Here is a 17,864-nt window from a genome sequence, read left to right as displayed (position 1 = left end):
TTTATTGTTATAGGTGTTCCAGGATTTGGGGACTGAAGTACTGTCTGGAGCTGCCAAAGGCTACAACATATGCCTTTTTGCCTATGGGCAGACAGGCTCTGGGAAGACATACACCATGCTGGGCACCCCAGTGAGTATTGGGATTGGAATGCAGTATCTTCCTAAAGCCACAGGAAGCCTGAATCTTGCATTGTCCTTGCCACTGAGAGAGTATGTGAGTTTCATAGTCAGTCAACTTCAGTAAGATTTAATGGGTCCTCTTCTATATTAAGAATGCGTTTCTTCAGACTCACAGACTTAGAGAACAAATTTATGGTTACCAGGGGGCAAGGGTGGGGTGAGGGATAGTTAGGGAGTTTGGGATTGACATGTACACAGTGCTATATTTAAAATGGATAACCAACAAGGACCTACTGTATAGCACAGGGAACTCTGCTCAGTATTATGTAACAACCTAAATGGGAAAAGAATTTGAAAAAGAATAGATACATGTATATCTATAACTGAATCATTCTGCTGTACACCTGGAACTCACACAATATTGTTAATCAGCTATATAACTTTTTATAAAATAAAAAGTTTAAAAAAAGAATGTTTCTCAGCACTTTAATTGAAAGGTAAACTTTGAATAATTTAGCCCCTCTTTATTACACCCTGAAGAATCTTAGAATTTTACAATTCCCTTTGATGACACAGACCTTGTCAGTTCTTCTGAATTTCTCATATCATTTCCAAGTTCATCACCTGTAGCTTTTTAACACCTTTGGTGTAGACAAGTCCCAGACTGAGTGTTAAGTGCTGGCTAAGGCCATGTGGATATGGGGCCATGTGTGTGTTCGATCTGAGTGTTTAGAAAGAAGCAGGAGAACCAGCTACTGGGATGGGAGCTTTCAAAAGTGTGTAGGACTTATGAGAGCCTTCCTTTATCATGGAAAATTGGGAGGGTAGAGTTCCTTAAGAATACCTCTTTGTTTTAGGCTTAGAAGTACCCTGGTGAGATGAACTGGTAGGGCAGGTGACAAATAACACCACACAGGGACATTCTCTAGGACGTTGTTCCTCCTGAAAGATTATCCCTGCTGCCGTGGGCCCAGATCATTGCTTACTACGTCCATGTTTAGCCTGATTTTATAGATTTTAAATTAAAAGAAGAAAATTCCCAATAACCCAGGGGTGTAAAGCCCTTAACCTGAGTATAAGTTAGCACTGGATCCAAGATGAAAAAAGAAGCCGCTTCTCTCTAAATGTGTGTTTTGAACACCCATGTACTCTAGTCCTCCTGTGTGTGCAGGGTTAGGAGATAGGGTTCTGGGAGGGACCACCATGGTAAAGTGAATTCATCCAAGAAGGATGTAACCTTCTCTGCATGAAAGTATGTACCTGGGTTTGCTAGCTTCTTCTCTCTTCCTTCTTACGGCGGTGATCTGCCTCTCATCTGGTACATTCCTCCCATGAGAGTCTCCTGAGAGCACTGGCAAATAGAGTGTTCCACATACCGCCGGGGAAACTGCCTGAAGTGAAGAGGCTAGCACAAGGAGCCCATCCCTGCTGAGGGTGGGCCCTGGGTGTTGGGGGGAGAGCATCACCGTGAGTGAACAGTAATGCTTTCTTCTCTTCTGTTCTCCAGGCCTCTGTTGGGCTGACACCACGGATATGTGAGGTATAGACTCTCTTTTGATTGGATTCCCTCAAAGTAGGTCTTCTTTGTACACTCCCTTCAGTGAAACTCCAATCCTCTGGTTTGTGCAGGGTCTCTTTGTCAGGGAGGAAAACTGTGCCCCACTGCCTTCCTCCTGCAGAATAAAAGTAAGGTAAGAACCTGTCTGTCTCTGCGGCCTGAAGTGTTTCTGTTTCCACTCCAGAGCTGTCCTCTCCACTTCCATAGTCGCCCAGAGGAATGGAGAAAAGCCACAGCAGAAATATCTTGCAGTACAAGATGAAAAACTTACTTAGGTTTTAGGTTGTAGGAAACTTAGTTCCTATCCTCAGGCTTAACAAGCTGGCGTCTCCTGTGGACCAGCTTCCCCTGGCTAGCTGGTTTCCTTTCCTTTATTTTCTGTACAGTTTCATACTAGCTTTTGGGATTTCTGTTCCAACTCCTCCTGGGTTGTTCTCCAGGTCAGTAGTTCCCAAACTCTAGTTCCTAGACTAGTGCTAGGAATAGAACGTCACCCCAACGTGACGTTTTAACCAGTCTGAACTGTAAATGTTGGCGGAAGATTACCAATTGCCCTTAATTCTCTGTATTCTTTTTTGCTTTTGTTTTTGGTGTTCAATGTCCTTGTTTAAAAACATGAGACAGGGCTTCCCTGGTGGCGCAGTGGTTGAGAGTCCGCCTGCCGATACGGGGCACGCGGGTTCGTGCCCCGGTCCAGGAGGATCCCGCGTGCCGCAGAGCGGTTGGGCCCGTGGGCCATGGCCGCTGGGCCTGCGCGTCCGGAGCCTGTGCTCCACAACGGGAGAGGCCACAGCGGTCAGAGGCCCGCATACAGAAAAAAAAAAAAAAAAAAAAAAAAAAAAACCATGAGACATAATTCACATACCATAAAATTCACACTTTTAAAGAATATATTTCAATGATTTTTTTTGATATTTACAAGTTGTTCAACCATCATCACTATCTAATTACATAACATTTTCATTACCCTAAAAAGAATAACTGTCTGTCTGGGGTTTTTCTGTTTTGTTTTTTATAAATTTATTTATTTATTTATTTATTTTTGGCTGCGTTGGATCTTTGTTGCTGTGTGCGGTCTTTCTCTAGTTGCAGCGAGCAGGGGCTACTCTTCATTGCAGTGCACGAGCTTCTCATTGCTGTGGCTTCTCGTTGCGGAGCATGGGCTCTAGGTGCGCAGGCTTCAGTAGTTGTGGCTGGCGGGCTCTAGAGCACAGGCTCAGTAGTTGCTCTGCGGCATGTGGGATCTTCCCGGACCAGGGCTTGAACCCGTGTCCCCTGTATTGGCAGGCGGATTCTTAACTGCTGCACCACCAGGGAAGCCCAACTATATGTTTTTAAAATTAAATGATTGTGAACACTATTTTTACATTTTTTAAGTTTATAAAGTAAAAATTTGCAAACCTCTATGTGTATAAACATATACATATATGTTAGGTGTTCTGTTGTCTGTGAAATCTGGGAACCACTATTCTAAGAGATATCTGGAGTTCCTGTGTCCAAATATGAGAAGATTAAGGAGAAAAATTTAATAAGAAGAGTGTGCAGAGAGCAGCTTTGAACTGGAGCCTTTTTTTCTGACTGCTGGCTCCACAGGCAAGCATCTGTGTTCCAGTGAGGAAGACCTTTCTGTGAGAAGTCTGCTTTCTTATTTAACAAAATATATACTGATTTTAATTAAGAATTGTAGCTGTGTTATTATTTTAAAAAGGCATAAAATGCCAGTAGATACCAATGAGACAGCATATCTTCAACAGAATCCCAGTGTATAAGACAGGTAAAATGAGAATTCTGCTACTTAAATTAGGGGTGGGGAGCAGACCCTTCTCACTTAGCTTCCTGTGTTGCTCAGCATGGCCCTTGAGATGCCTTCAGTGAATAATAGAGCTCAAAGATCACATTTGAAAACCACTTCAAGAAACATGCTTGTAGACTCTATGCTATGGGGGCCTGATCGAGGCACAGGCTGGTGGCAGCCTAAACCCATGGCTGAAATAGCCTCTTGAAGGCTAAACTTGAATCAGCACTGACACTGTAAACCTGAAACTGTGGAGTAATGACAACCAATGCTCAAAACCCTATTGTACACATGCAGAACGAGACTCAAGGGGGAAACCTGGCGTGACCAAGGTCTTAGACTGTCAGAGGTAGAACTAGAACTAGGACCTTCTGATTCTTGGCTTAGTGTTTTTCCCACATTTTTTCAAGATCTAATTATATGCCTTTTTCTACATGTCTCTAGCTTCCTGGAAATCTATAATGAACGAGTGCGGGATCTGCTGAAACAGTCTGATCAAAAAAAGACCTATAATCTGCGGGTCAGGGAGCACCCAGAGATGGGGCCCTATGTACAAGGTGAGCTACTGTGGTCCTGGAGGTCTGAGACTAAACTGAAGCCTAGGAAGCTCTCCTGATGGTTGCTGATTCATTCAACAAACGTATAATGAATACTTACTATGTGCCAGCTACTGGTATTAGATGCCAAATAGGTACCAATAAGTAGAAAAGGCAGTCTTGCCCTCCCAGGCAAAGTTATACTCTTGTGGGGGTGAGTCAGAAAACAAGCACTACTTACAGTTGTAATAAGGGCTAATAAAAAGATAAATAGATACAGTGATGGCAAAGAACACTGGGTGGTGTAGGCAACCCATCTGCATGGTGTGGTCAGGAAAGCTTCCCTGAGGAGGTAACATTTTAAGCTGAACCTGGAGTGGATACAGGAGCCAGTTGTGTGAAGAATGGCGTAGCAAGAGGAAGAGTGTTTCGGGTTGAGGGAGCGGCATGGGCTAGAGCCCTGAGTGAAGGGCTTGGTGGTGTCAAGGGGGCCAGTGTGTCTAAAGCATGGGGAGTGAGGGGGAAAGTGACATGGAATAGGGCTGGGTCTGTGGTGCCAGGTCCAGCAGGGCTGGGACTGATTCCCAGGTCATCCAGTCTCCTTTTCGGGGCACTTTCTGTTCCAGTGGTGGTGATAGTCAGGGACAAGGGGAGATGTCAGACATGGAACAGGGTCTACTTGCTGTTTCCTCATCAAGCACTGATACTTGGTGTTTGGTTCCATCTGTCTTATTCCATTAGGCTGAATCTTGCTATTAAGTAGAAACTGTTGGGTTCTTTTGTGGGGGAAGCTTATTTAAATCTTGACAAGGAGAGGGACATGAAAGATCAAGAGCTGGTCTCTTCTCTGATCAGGGCATGGCTAATGGATGACTCAGTAGGTGTGCCAGTCACTGATTCTGCTGAGTCTTTTCCCAAATGTTCCATCGTAATTGGCAGCCTGGAAGCAATGATGAAAATACCATTTACTTTGCTAGGAGCCAGTTGGAGATTCCTCTGTAAAACTCTGTGGATATATATTTCTGTGTAAAACAGTAATTTGAAGGCAGACCATGAGTGGATGCACTAGTGCCACAGTTTCTCATATTTTAATTTATTTTTATCTTAATGTGCTTTTTGGGTGTGGGGGGCGGGTAGGGGGAGTAACTAGAGGAGACCTCAGATGTAGTCCCGATGTCTTCGTTGCACAGAAGATGAAATGAAGTCTGGAAGAAGTTAAGGGATGTTCCCAAAGTTGCACAGCTGGTTGGGGCAGGGTTGGAACTGGGAACCTTTTCTAGGACTGGAAGAGAAGAATGGGACAGAATCCTGTACATGGAGGAGACCTCTGATCATAGGTTCTTTGATTGGCATAGTACCTGAAACCCTGAGAATTCACGCAGGGTGGTACAGCTTGGGTCATATACCCAGCGACAGGATCAGACTTAAATCTCAGGGCTCTTTTGGATACCTTCATGAGTGAACCCTTGTGGAGAGGAAGGATGCTTGGTAAGAAATAATTCTAAACCAGCAAAAAGTCTCTTAGGTCCTTTGGGTTACATGTTTCTTAAAGTTGGTCTGGACTTTCTCAAATCATTACAAATACAGGTGGACATTTCTCTTATTTCCTAGTAAAGGAGCCATGAGCTCACATAGTATAGAGCCAGCCTGGGAAGCCGAGACCCTAAATAGTCACTCTGAACTTATTCCCATTACTACCCTCTGATGGCATTACAGCAAACTTTTTATTTTTAAAAATGTTTGCTTTCTTTATTCATTTAGTATTTATATTACCTGCCAGTCTGTCTGCCTATCTTTCTCTATCTTCGGCTCATATATTCTGTGAATACGATTCCAAAGCAGAAAGTGGTTTCTGCTTTGAAACCAATTCTACAGGAATTTATTGAGTACTTGCTGGATGCCTATACTATTCAGGTTGCCATGGGGAAATATGAAAGATACAAGGCCTTTAAAGAACTTGTAGTTCCAGTTTAGAACTATAAGCCTGAACTTGATAGCTGCCTAAATCCAAGAAAAGAAAAGGGGTAGCCTCTTACTTTTCGTTAAAGTTTATGAATTAGATGACAGATTAAGTTGAAATCTGAAATGTACAGGGCCCTGCCCAAAGCACACATAGAAGTCCAATGGTTACAGGGTCTAAAGTGATACTTAAGTGAGACAAAGGCGCTATCATATTTTTGCTTTGGTCTTTATCTTAATATACAGGGATGGGTACAAAGCAGGAGGTTGTTGGAAGAGGGTAGTTGGGACTCTGAAAAAAATTATTTTGTATTTTCTTTATACTCATTCTGCACATGAGTATTTTTGTGTGTTTGTTTTTTTAATTCTTACACCTTTTTTTCCTTGCCTTTCTACACTGACTAGGACCTCTAGTGCCATATGAAATAAGAGTGGTAACAGTATTTAGTTTTGTTCCCAGGGGAAAGCTTCAACATTTTACTATGGTGTTTGCAGTAGCATTTGTTGTTAATAGATACTCTTTATCACACACTTCTCAAACTATCTGTGAGGAAGGACCGGTTTTTAAAAAAATTTCCAATCCATGGCAAACAAATACTTTGATAAAATAAAGATGAATTACTAGAAAAAAAGAAAAAGACATCTTAGTTATAAGCCCAAATTCTTCTTTATTAGATTCAAAAGATATAAAATTTGTAATATTGTTGTAAAGGTTTCTGTACCTGTCTCATCGCACATCAGTAACTGTTTGAGAACTGGCTCCAGTCTGTGCAGCAGCTTTGAGAAGCACTGCCTTAGCAGGTTAAGGGAATTCTCTTTTTTATCTTAGTTTTCTAAGAGTTTTTATTTTTATTTTATTTTATTTTATTTTTTCGGTACGCAGGCCTCTCAGTGTTGTGGCCTCTCCCATTGCGGAGCACAGGCTCCGGACGTGCAGGCTCAGCAGCCATGGCTCACAGGCCCAGCCACTCCGCGGCATGTGGGATCTTCCTGGACGGGGGCACGAACCCGTGTCCCCTGCATCGGCAGGCGGACTCTCAACCACTGCGCCACCAGGGAAGCCCAAGAGTTTTTATTTTTTAATTTTGAAACAAACTTTTGAAAAAATTGCAAATATAGTATAAAGAACATTATTTTTACATTTTTAAAATTTTTGGCTGCATTGGGTCTTCGTTGCTGTACGCGGGCTTTCTCTAGTTGCGGAGAGCAGGGGCTACTCTTTGTTGCGGTGCATGGGCTTCTCACTGCGGTGGCTTCTCTTGTTGCGGAGCATGGGCTCTAGGCGTGCGCACTTCAGTAGTTGTGGCACGAGGGTTCAGTAGTTGTGGCTCGCAGGCTCTCGAGTGCGGGCTCAGCAGTTGTGGCGCATGGGCTTAGTTGCTCCGCGGCATGTGGGATCTTCCCCGACCAGGGTTCGAACCCATGTTCCCTGCATTGGCAGGTGGATTCTTAACCACTGCGCCACCAGGGAAGTCCCTAAAGAACTTTTTTACTTGAACCATTTGAGAGTAAATTGCCAACCTAATGACCCTTACCCCCGATTATTCTAGGGTGTTTTTCTTTCAAACAACAATGTTCTCCTGTATAGTTACAACACAACCATCCAAATCAGGAAATTAACTTTGATGCATTGCTACCATCTGATCCTTAGAACCCATTTAAGTTTCACTAATTGTCCCAGTAGTTGTCCATTTGAGAGTTAAGGGTTGCCTTTGGTTAGGGTGTCTCTCTAGTGTTCTCCAGTCTGGAAGGCTTCTTGGTCTCCCTTGACTGTCATGAACTTGATACCATTAAGTGGTGCACAATTTTGATGTGTCCCATTACTCATGATTTTTAATTTCCTCACTTAAGGTCATATCTGCCAGGCTTCTTCACTCTGAAATTGCTGTTTCCCTTTTGTAATCAACAAGTGTTTTTTGTGGGTGCGGTCCTGTGAAACCATGTGTGTGTCCTATCCTCATCTGACATTCAGTTTATTTATTAATTTATTTATGTTGGCATAGACTCATGGTTTCTTATTTTATTGAATGAGTTGCCTTCTGTTACTACTATTTTTTATTTTGATGCTCCAATTATTCCAGATTTAGCCAATGGAATCTACTTCAGGTGTGTTCCTGTGACATTTTGGCATATCGCCATCATTCTTTGAGCACTTCCTTGCTTTCTGACAGGAGATGTTTGAGGTTCATCTGCTTTCCTTGCCTCAGTCTTTGAATCAGCCGTTTCTCCCAGGAGCCCTGGTTCTTCTTTTTTTTTTTTTATTTGTAGTATAGTTGATTTACAATGTTGTGTTAATTTCTGCTGTACAGCAAAGTGCTTCAGCTATACATATATATACATTCTTTTTTAATATTCTTTTCCATTTTGGTTTGTCTCAGATATTGAATATAGTTCCCTGTGCTAGACAGTAGGACCTTGTTGTTTATCTATTCTATATGTAATCTGGTCCTTTTTATTGGAGAAAAGTTTTTGGAAGCCAAGATCTAAGTTCTAGGTATGCTCATTGCTTTTGAGATGCTGCAACTCCTAGTCCTTCTGAGTGGACAGAGCTAATATATGTTCACACCAGTACTTCCAACTGCAGTCCAACACAGCAGGGTTCATTCTGGATTTCTCCCTTTCCAGATTTGTAATTCCTTTATCCAAAGGTGGAAATGCTTCTTTGATCGATCCCTCCACCCCCATGTGTAATTAGTCTTGTCATTGCTGTCCTCTCTCTTATGTGGATGCCCGCCTCACCTGGCTGTGCCTCTCACCACAAGAAGCCATGCTCACCGTGCCTGCATTCCAGCGCTCCGTGCAGGGCTGCCTGTCCCCACCCCTCACTGTGCAGGTACCTTCCATACCCTTCTTGGTCTTGGTATTCTTTTGCTGGGCCACCTCCTCACGCCAACTTAGAAATCTTGTTCCGCTGCCAGTCCCTCTGTGGGGATGCCTTTTTCTCCTTGTTGGGCCTCTGGCTTCTCACGGCAGGCTGCCCCCACACATGGGTAGCCTGCTCACCTTCCCCGGGCTCCCATGCCCTGCACTGGGCTGCCTCTGTGGGGACGCTCTGCTCAGCCCATCAGGCTCTGACTTTCTGTGCTGGGCTGCCACCCGTGTCATCCCCTCCTCACCCCACTCTCACGCCAGGCCTTCCCTCTGTGGGGACGCCCTCCTTATTCTTCTCAGGCTCTTCACCCTGACGTGGTTGCCTGCCTTGCTCTGCTCCACGTAAGGACTTTAGGACTAAATTGTTCACGAAAGGGAAATGGAAGGGGTTCTAGGAATTTTTAAAAAAACATAAACAGCCATTGAATTTTTAAAAAATACTTATTTATTTATTTATTTTGGCTGCGTCAGGTCTTAGTTGTGGCATGCAGGATCTTCCGTTGCAGCAGCCGGGCTCTTTGTTGTGGTGCATGGGCTTCTCTCTAGTTGTGGCACGTGGGCTCCAGAGCGTCCGCGGGCTCAGTAGTTGCAGCGCATGAGCTCCAGAGCACGTGGGCTCTGTAGCTGTGGCATGTGGGCTCAGTAGTTGCAGCACGCAGACTTAGTTGCCCCGCGGCATGTGGGATCTTAGTTCCCTGACCAGGGATTGAACCCCCATCCCCTGCATTGGAAGGAGGATTCTTTTTTTTTTTTTTTTTTTTTTTTTGTGGTACATGGGCCTCTCACTGTTGTGGCCTCTCCCGTTCCGGAGCACAGGCTCCGGACGCGCAGGCTCAGCGGCCATGGCTCATGGGCCCAGCCACTCGGCAGCATGTGGGATCTTTCCGGACCGGGGCACGAACCCGTGTCCCCTGCATCGGCAGGCGGACTCCCAACCACTGTGCCACCAGGGAAGCCCTGGAAGGCGGATTCTTAACCACTGGACCACCAGGGAAGTCCCTGAATTTTATTTGCTTTATATATGCTTGTCTATATTGTATGATTTGTGTCCTTTGTCCTGTTAATAAGGTGAATTACACTGATTTTTGAATGCTATAGCAGTCTTGCATTCCTAGCATAGACCCAAGTTACCTGTGATATATTTTCCTTTGTATATACTGCGGAATTTGGATTTCCAGTGTTTTGTTGGGAGTTGTTGCATGTATGTTCAAGAGTGAAATTCTCCTCTAATCATCATCTTCCTTGTCCTGTTTTTCTTCCTCCTCCTCTTCTCTTCTTTATCCTTCTCTGATTCTCCATTTTCCTTCATCAGGGTTAAGTATAAAGGTTATGTTTGTTTCCTAAAATGAGTTGAGAGATGCTGAAAGACTTCTTGTAAGATTGAAAGACTTTCTTTTTTCTGAAAGACTTCTTGTAAGATTGGGGTTATTCCTCCTTAAATATTTGGTGGAATTTGCTGGCAAAGCCTTCTGAGTCTGGAGGATTTTTTGATGAGAAGGTTTAAGATTATAGATTTGATTTCTTTCAAATATTCTATTTTTTATTGCACCAATTTTTGGTAAATTGTATTTTTCTAAAAAATCCACTTCCTCTAAATGTAAGACATGTATCTGCATAAAGAGTAATATCCTCTTACGCTTTATGTGTAAGATGACTCTTTAAATGTAGGATCTCTTTTTTCATTCCTAACTGGTTATCTATCCCTTGTCTCTTTTTTCTTGTTCAATTTAAGGACTTATTAATTTTATTTGTCTTTTCAAAAAATCAACTTTTGGTTTTGTGGCTTCCCTCCACTATAAGTTTATTTTGTATTTATTAATTTCTGTTCATATTTTTGTTATTTTATTCAGCCTTTCCTTGAGTCTAATTTGCTGATTTTGTAACCTTTGTAAGTAGATGCTTAGCTTGTCGATTTTCATCCTTTTTTCTTTCCTAATATATTTTACAGCTATGAATTTTTCTGTAAATATAACTTTAGCTGCACTGCACACATTTTAATGTGTAGTATTTTTATCATTATTTAGTTTAAAATTGTATGTAATTTTCATAATGATTTCTTTTTTGACCCATGGGTTATTTAGAATTGCATTTCTTAATTTTCAAATATTTGGAGATTTTATAGTTCTATTTTATTATAGGTATCTACTTTAAGAGAATGGCATTCAATGAACACTCTATATGATTTCATTTAAAAAATATATATGTATAACAATTTGGTTTGTGGCCTAGCATATGGCTAAGTTTTGTAAATTTTCCATGTGTTCTTAAAAATAATTATGCAGTAGTTGGGTATAGCATTGATATAATACTATTTGTCAAGTTTGTTATTTGCATTGCTTAAACCTTCTATAACCCTATTGATTTTTTTTTTGCTTGTTTTATGAGATAATAAGAAAGGCTAGTTAAAATTTCCTGTTATGACTATGAATGTCTTTTTCTCCTTTTAATCCCAGCAATTTTTGTTTTATATATTTTGAGACTATTATCATGTGCATACAAAATTAGAATGATTAAATCCTCTTGATGAATGCTTCTGTCGTTTTGAAGGATCCCTCTTTATCTCTAATAATGCTTTGCCGTGAAGTCTACTCTACTTTGTCAGGAATTACTATAACTACTGTAGCTTTCTTTTGGTTAGTGTTGGCATTTTAATCTTTTTTATACTTTCTCCCTTTCTATATCCATATGTTTTAGATGTGTGTTTTTTTTTTAAATAAAATATTTGGCTTTTGCTTTGTTTTATCTAGCATCACAATTTTGGTCTTGTGATTTGAGCATACTTCAAGCATATTTTGGTCTGTTTATTTTTAATATAATTACTAATTTTATTTGGGTTTAATTCTGTTACATTGTGTTTTCTCTTTACATTGTTTTATGTTCCTTTTTCTCTACTTTCATGATTTTTGAGTTGGTTAATTTTTAAAATTATCCCATATTTCTCCTCTTTTAGCTTACTGTTTACACATTGTCTTATTATTATTTTAGTAGTCATTGTAGAGATTACAGCATGGGTCATTGACTTATCAAAGTCTAATATTGTGGTCTAAACTTTTTTTTAAAATCTCCTACCTTCTGTCTGGTATTTTCCTTCAGCTAAAAAATAATCTTTAGTATTTCCTCTAGTGTGGGTCTGCTGTTTACAAATTCTCTTGGTTTTCAGTTGATTGAAAATAACTTTATTTCTTCTTTATTCTTAAAGGAGAAGTTCACTAAGTATAGAATTTTAAGTTGGTGGTTATTTTCTTTCAGCAATTAAAAATTATTCCACTGACTTCTGCCTTCCATTGTTTCTGTTGAGATGTTATCTTAGTAATTCCTTTAAGGTTTTTCTCTTTGTCTTTGGCTTTTAACTGTTTAGCATGAAGTGCCGAGGGATAGATTTTTTTTTTTTTTAATTGTGTCAGGCTTCCTGAATCTGTGGTTTTATATCTTTTTTTGCAAACATTTCTAAGCCATTACTTCTAACATTGCTTTTACCCCACTCTCTCCTTTTGGAGCTCCAATTACAGGTGTGTTATATATACTTTATGATTCTTACCCTCTCTTATATAATGCTTTGTATCTTTTGGCTCTCTGTGCTTTATTTTGGTTGTATGATTCTGACATATGTTCCTGTTCACTAATAGTTTTTTTTACTTTTTTATAAATTTATTTATTTTATTTATTTAGTTTTGGCTGCATTGGGTCTTCGTTGCTGCGCATGGGCTTTCTCTAGTTGCAGCGAGCGGGTGCTACTCTTGGTTGCAGTGTGCGGGCTTCTTGTTGCAGTGGCTTCTCTTGTTGCGGAGCACGGGCTCTAAGTGTGCGGGCTTCAGTAGTTGTGGCACGTGGGCTCAGTAGTTCTGGCTCGCGGGCTCTAGAGCGCAGGCTCAGTAATTGTGGCTCATGGGCTTAGTTGCTCCATGGCATGTGGGATCTTCCCGGACCAGGGCTCGAACCTGTGTCCCCTGCGTTGGCAGGCAGGTTCTTAACCACTTCACCACCAGGGAAGCCCTCACTAATTGTTTTTTAAGCTATGTCTAACCTGCTGTTAAACTTAGATACTTAGATGAGAAACTTAGATGAGTTCTTTTTTTCACTTACAGTAGTTCTTACTTCCCAAATCTACATTTGATCTTTTTATTATAGTTTCCAATTTTCTCTGAGATTTTATAATCTTGTCTTTAGCCCCTTGAAAATAGTAAGCACAGTTACTTTAAAGTTATTGTAACTCCAATATCTGGATCTTTCTTAGGTCTCTTTCTATTCCCTATTATTTTTGCTGGTTTTCATTTATGTTGTCAGGTCTACTTATGTGTCTGGTTTGTTATAATTTTGTGCCAGACAGTATTTGCTAAATTGCTTATAGAAGTCATTTATAGGTCTAGAACAGTGATATCTGCCAGTACAGAAGACTTTTATTTATTTGTGCCAGGTTCCTGCACACATTAGTGATTCAGAATCACATCAGTCCAATTTAAGGACTGAGAATGTTCAAAGCTGAGCTGTAATCCCTTCAGAGCCTATTTACTTCTAATTAATTCAACCTTATTCCTGTGTTTTAACCCTTTGGGTTTCCAACCCAAAGATGTGGTGTGCCATAGGGTCCACTCCAGGTGGGCTGTGGACTGCAGTCTGTGTCTCCCTAGACCTGGGAGTTTGTCAAGAGAACTGCTGTCAGCCACTTCTCCTCAAGGTTTGGCAAATGCTCTCAGAGGAGAAGCGTCCCCAAATGCCGGCCTTATCTCTGTGGACTTCCATCCTCCCCCAGTATATAGCCTGGAAATTTTTCACTGTCTCATCATCCCTCTGTGCCTTCACACTGATATCTTTTATATTTTGTCCAGCTGTTTCTAATAGTCTTTAGCAGAAGGGTTGGTTTATATTATGTAATTTGCCATTACAGAAAGCAGAAGGTCTCTACCCTTGGTTATTTTTTTATTTTTATTTTTTTGGCTGCGCCGGGTCTTAGTTGCAGCACACAGGATCTTTGTTGAGGCATGCAGGGTCTTTTAGTTGCAGCATGTGGACTTCTTAGTTGTGACATGCAGACTTCTTAGTTGTGGCATACGAACTCTTGGTTGCGGCATGCATGTGGGATCTAGTTCCCTGACCAAGGATCAAACCCGCACAGAGTCTTACCCACTGAACCACCAGGAAAGTCCCTATCCTTGGTTAAATTTTTAAAATTCTTTTTATTATAGAGAATTTTGAACATTTTGAACAAAAATAGACTAGTATAATGTACCCCCATTTCACAGTAACCCATAACCCAATAACCCTTTGCAAATTCTGCCCTGTCCACATTCCTGTCCACATTCTATATTATTCTGAGGCAAATTCCAGATGTCACATCAATTCATCTAAATATTTTAGTATGTAGCCCTAAAAGATAAGGTATGTCTTTTTAAAAAATCATACCCAAAACTATTATCACATCTAAATAATAGTAATAATTCCTTAATATAAAAAATCCAGGGCTTCCCTGGTGGTGCAGTGGTTAAGAGTCCGCCTGCCAATGCAGGGGACGTGGGTTCGTGCCCCAGTCTGAGAAGATCCCACATGCCACAGAGCGGCTGGGCCCGTGAGCCATGGCCGCTGAGCCTGCGCATCCGGAGCCTGTGCTCCACAACAGGAGAGGCCACAACAGTGAGAGGCCCGCGTACCGCAAAAAAAAAAAAAAATCCAGTCAGTGTTCAAGTTACTTTGCTAATTTTTAGTGTAAGTGTGTTCAGCTCATCAGCCCATAAATTTACTTTGGTTCCTGAATCTCTAATACAGAGATTCTGTAGCACAGTTGTGAAGGCCTTTTTTGACTTGGTGGGTAACCAGCCATAAAGATTTACTTTCATGCCCTTAAGCTCTCTTTACCTATCTAAAGCCTGCCCATTCTACAGTGGCTAAATTCAAGTCTCACTTCCCCCATGGAGCTTTCCCTGACCACTCCTCTGATCTCCTCAGCATTTATTATCTTTCTAGTCCTGTGGCACTTGGCCATATTATCTTGTATCATAAAACTTCTCATGATTGTAAACTGTGGGAGGATAAGGACATGTGTACTGTATGGTTTGTATGTCAAACCGAGTCCGCCATTTTGTGGGGCACGTAGCCCTTGTCTGCCTCAGGAATTTTGTGAGGGCCAAATGAGGTAATTTATGAGAACTTTTCTTATAACCTATATAGCAAAATTGTAAGGAATTGTTATTGCTATTCTTTTCATTGTTGTTAGCATAACCGCTACATGAATTCTAGACTATAATATCTGTGTGGGCAGAGACCTATGTTCCCAGAGAGACTGTCACAATGCCTGACAGTAGGCTTCCAATAAATATTTGTTGACTTAATTTATGATCTGAATTAAGTTGTTCCCTCATTCTTGTCTGTCAACTGATATGAAATAGGATGATAAATTTAATTACCTACAGGAAAAGGTTAAACTTTGCCAAAAATTTTTAATTTCTTTTTTCCTCCTTGCAAATTGGATAGGTTTATCTCAACACGTAGTTACCAGCTATAAGCAAGTAATTCAGCTCTTGGAGGAGGGAATAGCAAACAGGTAACAGGTTTGTTTGTCCTTGTCATTCTTTCAGTCTCATTCTTATTTCCTGTGTTCTCATCCCCCTTCACAGTGTGTACTCTCTCTGCAGCTCCCCACATCCACAATCAGCAGGCCTTTCTCAGAACAGAAGTGTACCCAGTGCAGGGGGCAGTGGCTGAGATCTAGTGCTCTTCTCACTAGTGGTGAAGCTGGAGTTTGTTTTGGGTATAATAATATTAGGCAGTAAGCCCAGAGTATTACTCTATGCTTTGTCTCATAATACACGACTTCTGCTGTTTTTCATCAAAGAACAGATTCTTGCCTGCACTGTCCTCTCCTTGATAGAGGTGATATACTTTAATATAGTTTAATATAGTTAAAATGTTTCAGAAAACCATTTTTCTTCTAGTTTTGCATACTATAAAGGTTACTCAAAAAAAGACTGTTTTGAATCTGCTATGAAATACTATTGACTCTCCTGAAACCTATTGTAAATTGTGATAATACTCTATTTTTAGTTACTATAAAATACCCAGAATGTCATTTTACACCCCCAAAATAGCCTTTTTTACCTGAAAAAAAAAATTGGGGGAATTTAGAGTCTTCTGCATACCCTATTAATAACACGTCTGAGCTCACTGAACATGAAGGAAGAAATTTAAATTTAACATTCTGTTCCTTGGCTTTCGTGGAACTGTTCTGGAGGCACTTGCTTCATGTCTTCAGGGTACCCTGAGCTCCTTGATCTTTAAGTGTCAGGCCTTACCTTGTCCTTCTCATCCTTGAATAAATCAGCCTCTAGGTTTTGACTCTTTTCTTCAATTCTGTAACTCCTCTGAGAACAGAAGTCAATGAGTTGGCCTTAAACTGAGGCAAGATTGACTTAGATTTAGATGAAGGGAAGACTCTTTTGACTTTAAGGGTCAAGATTGGAATGAATCTTTCAGGGAGCCTATGAATTCTACCTGGCTTAAGCATGATGTTCATGTAATTCAAGATCTCATTTTAGCCCTTTCTGGCACTATAAAGTTAATATTCTGTGTTTAATCATGACTTACTTTCTCTGTCTTTGAGCCTTCTTCTCCAGCAAGCTCTCTACGTCCATTTGTCTTATTTAAATGGGTCTGTTTTAGGGATATTCTTACAGGTTGATGACTCTTTAGTATCACGCTTTCAACTCTGAGTTTTAACTTCTATTGCTTAAAAAAAGTTCTAATTGTGGTTTAATATGAATCTACACTCGCTTTTATTCTCAAATATCAGGACCTAGAGCACTGCTCCTGCCCTCTTGGGGCCACTCTCCTAACAATAACAGACTAAATAACGTGTGTTTCATGATCCTCACTTGTGAACCTCAGCACTAACATCTCTTGTGTTCCCCTTGGATCCTTAAAGATCAACATGCATAAACAATCCTTGTCCTAATTTTCTTCCCTTATATACACAGAATCACAGCAGCAACGCATGTTCATGAGGCCAGCAGCAGATCCCATGCCATCTTCACTATCTACTATACGCAGGTTGGTTACCACTTATATTTGCTTAGATTTCTTCCTTTCATTGTCCCTTTTGACTGATTTCCTGTCTTCCTTCCTATTTCTTTTTCTTTCTTCCTACCTTTCCCTTTATAGGTCCTCTGATATGACCTAACATTATAAGTAGGACCTACACACAGTCTACTAAGCTACACACTCAGAAAGCGTAGAGGCATTTCATAAAGACTAATCAGAATATCTTTGACCTACATTTTACTTTTAACATTTCAAAGTACTTTAATATCTATATGATCAGTCTGGGCATTTAAAATGAAAATAAACATTAAAATTAAAAAGTAGGGACTTCCCTGGTGTGGCTCAGTGGTTAAGAATCCGCCTGCTAATGCAGGGGACATGGGTTCGAGCCCTGGTCTGGGAAGATCCTACATGCCACGGAACAACTAAGCCCATGTGCCACAACTACTGAGCCTGCACTCTAGAGTCCGTGAGCCACAACTACTGAGCCTGCGTGCCACAACTACTGAAGCCCGCCTGCCTAGCGCCCGTGCTCCACAACAAGAGAAGCCACTGCAATGAGAAGCCTGCGCACCACAATGAGCAGTAGTCCCTGCTCACTACAACTAGAGAAAGCCCGCGTGCAGCAGCAAAGACCCAAAGCAGCCAAAAATTAATTAATTAATTAAAAAAAAAAACAAGAAACTGACTGTAAGGGCTCCACATGTTGGATTCAGCATACAAAGACTTCCAAGCAACTAATATAAATACATTCCAAGAGCTGAAGGAAACCATGTTTTAAAGAATTAAAGGAAAACATGATGATAATGACTCTAGGGAATTTCAATAAAATGATAGAAATTATTTTAAAAGGGGGAATTCTGGAAATGTACAATAACAGAAATGAAAAAATCACTAATGGGACTCAAGTGCTGATTTGAGATGGCAGAAGAATTAGTGAAGTTGAAGATAGACAAATAGAAATCATCCAATTTGAAGAAGAGTAACTGAAGGAAAA

At 40.8% G+C, this 17,864-nt stretch overlaps 1 protein-coding gene across 1 annotated transcript in view; it reads left to right on the top strand.

Annotated features, from left to right (window-relative positions):
• The window catches only part of STARD9 (StAR related lipid transfer domain containing 9), a 130,076-nt gene that overhangs the window by 60,866 nt on the left and 51,346 nt on the right, over positions 1–17,864 (top strand). Inside the window, exons 4-9 of the mRNA XM_060294406.2 lie at positions 14–130; positions 1,628–1,660; positions 1,750–1,811; positions 3,918–4,030; positions 15,305–15,374; positions 16,804–16,876. Coding sequence (XP_060150389.1) covers positions 14–130; positions 1,628–1,660; positions 1,750–1,811; positions 3,918–4,030; positions 15,305–15,374; positions 16,804–16,876 — 468 coding nt within the window. The remainder of the gene's footprint in view (positions 1–13; positions 131–1,627; positions 1,661–1,749; positions 1,812–3,917; positions 4,031–15,304; positions 15,375–16,803; positions 16,877–17,864) is intronic.

The sequence above is a fragment of the Globicephala melas genome, chromosome 2, assembly GCF_963455315.2.
Source record: "Globicephala melas chromosome 2, mGloMel1.2, whole genome shotgun sequence".
NCBI classification, from domain to species: Eukaryota; Metazoa; Chordata; class Mammalia; order Artiodactyla; family Delphinidae; genus Globicephala; species Globicephala melas.
The sequence above is the reverse complement of the archived record's forward strand: the minus strand, read 5'-3'. Positions and strand labels throughout refer to the sequence as shown.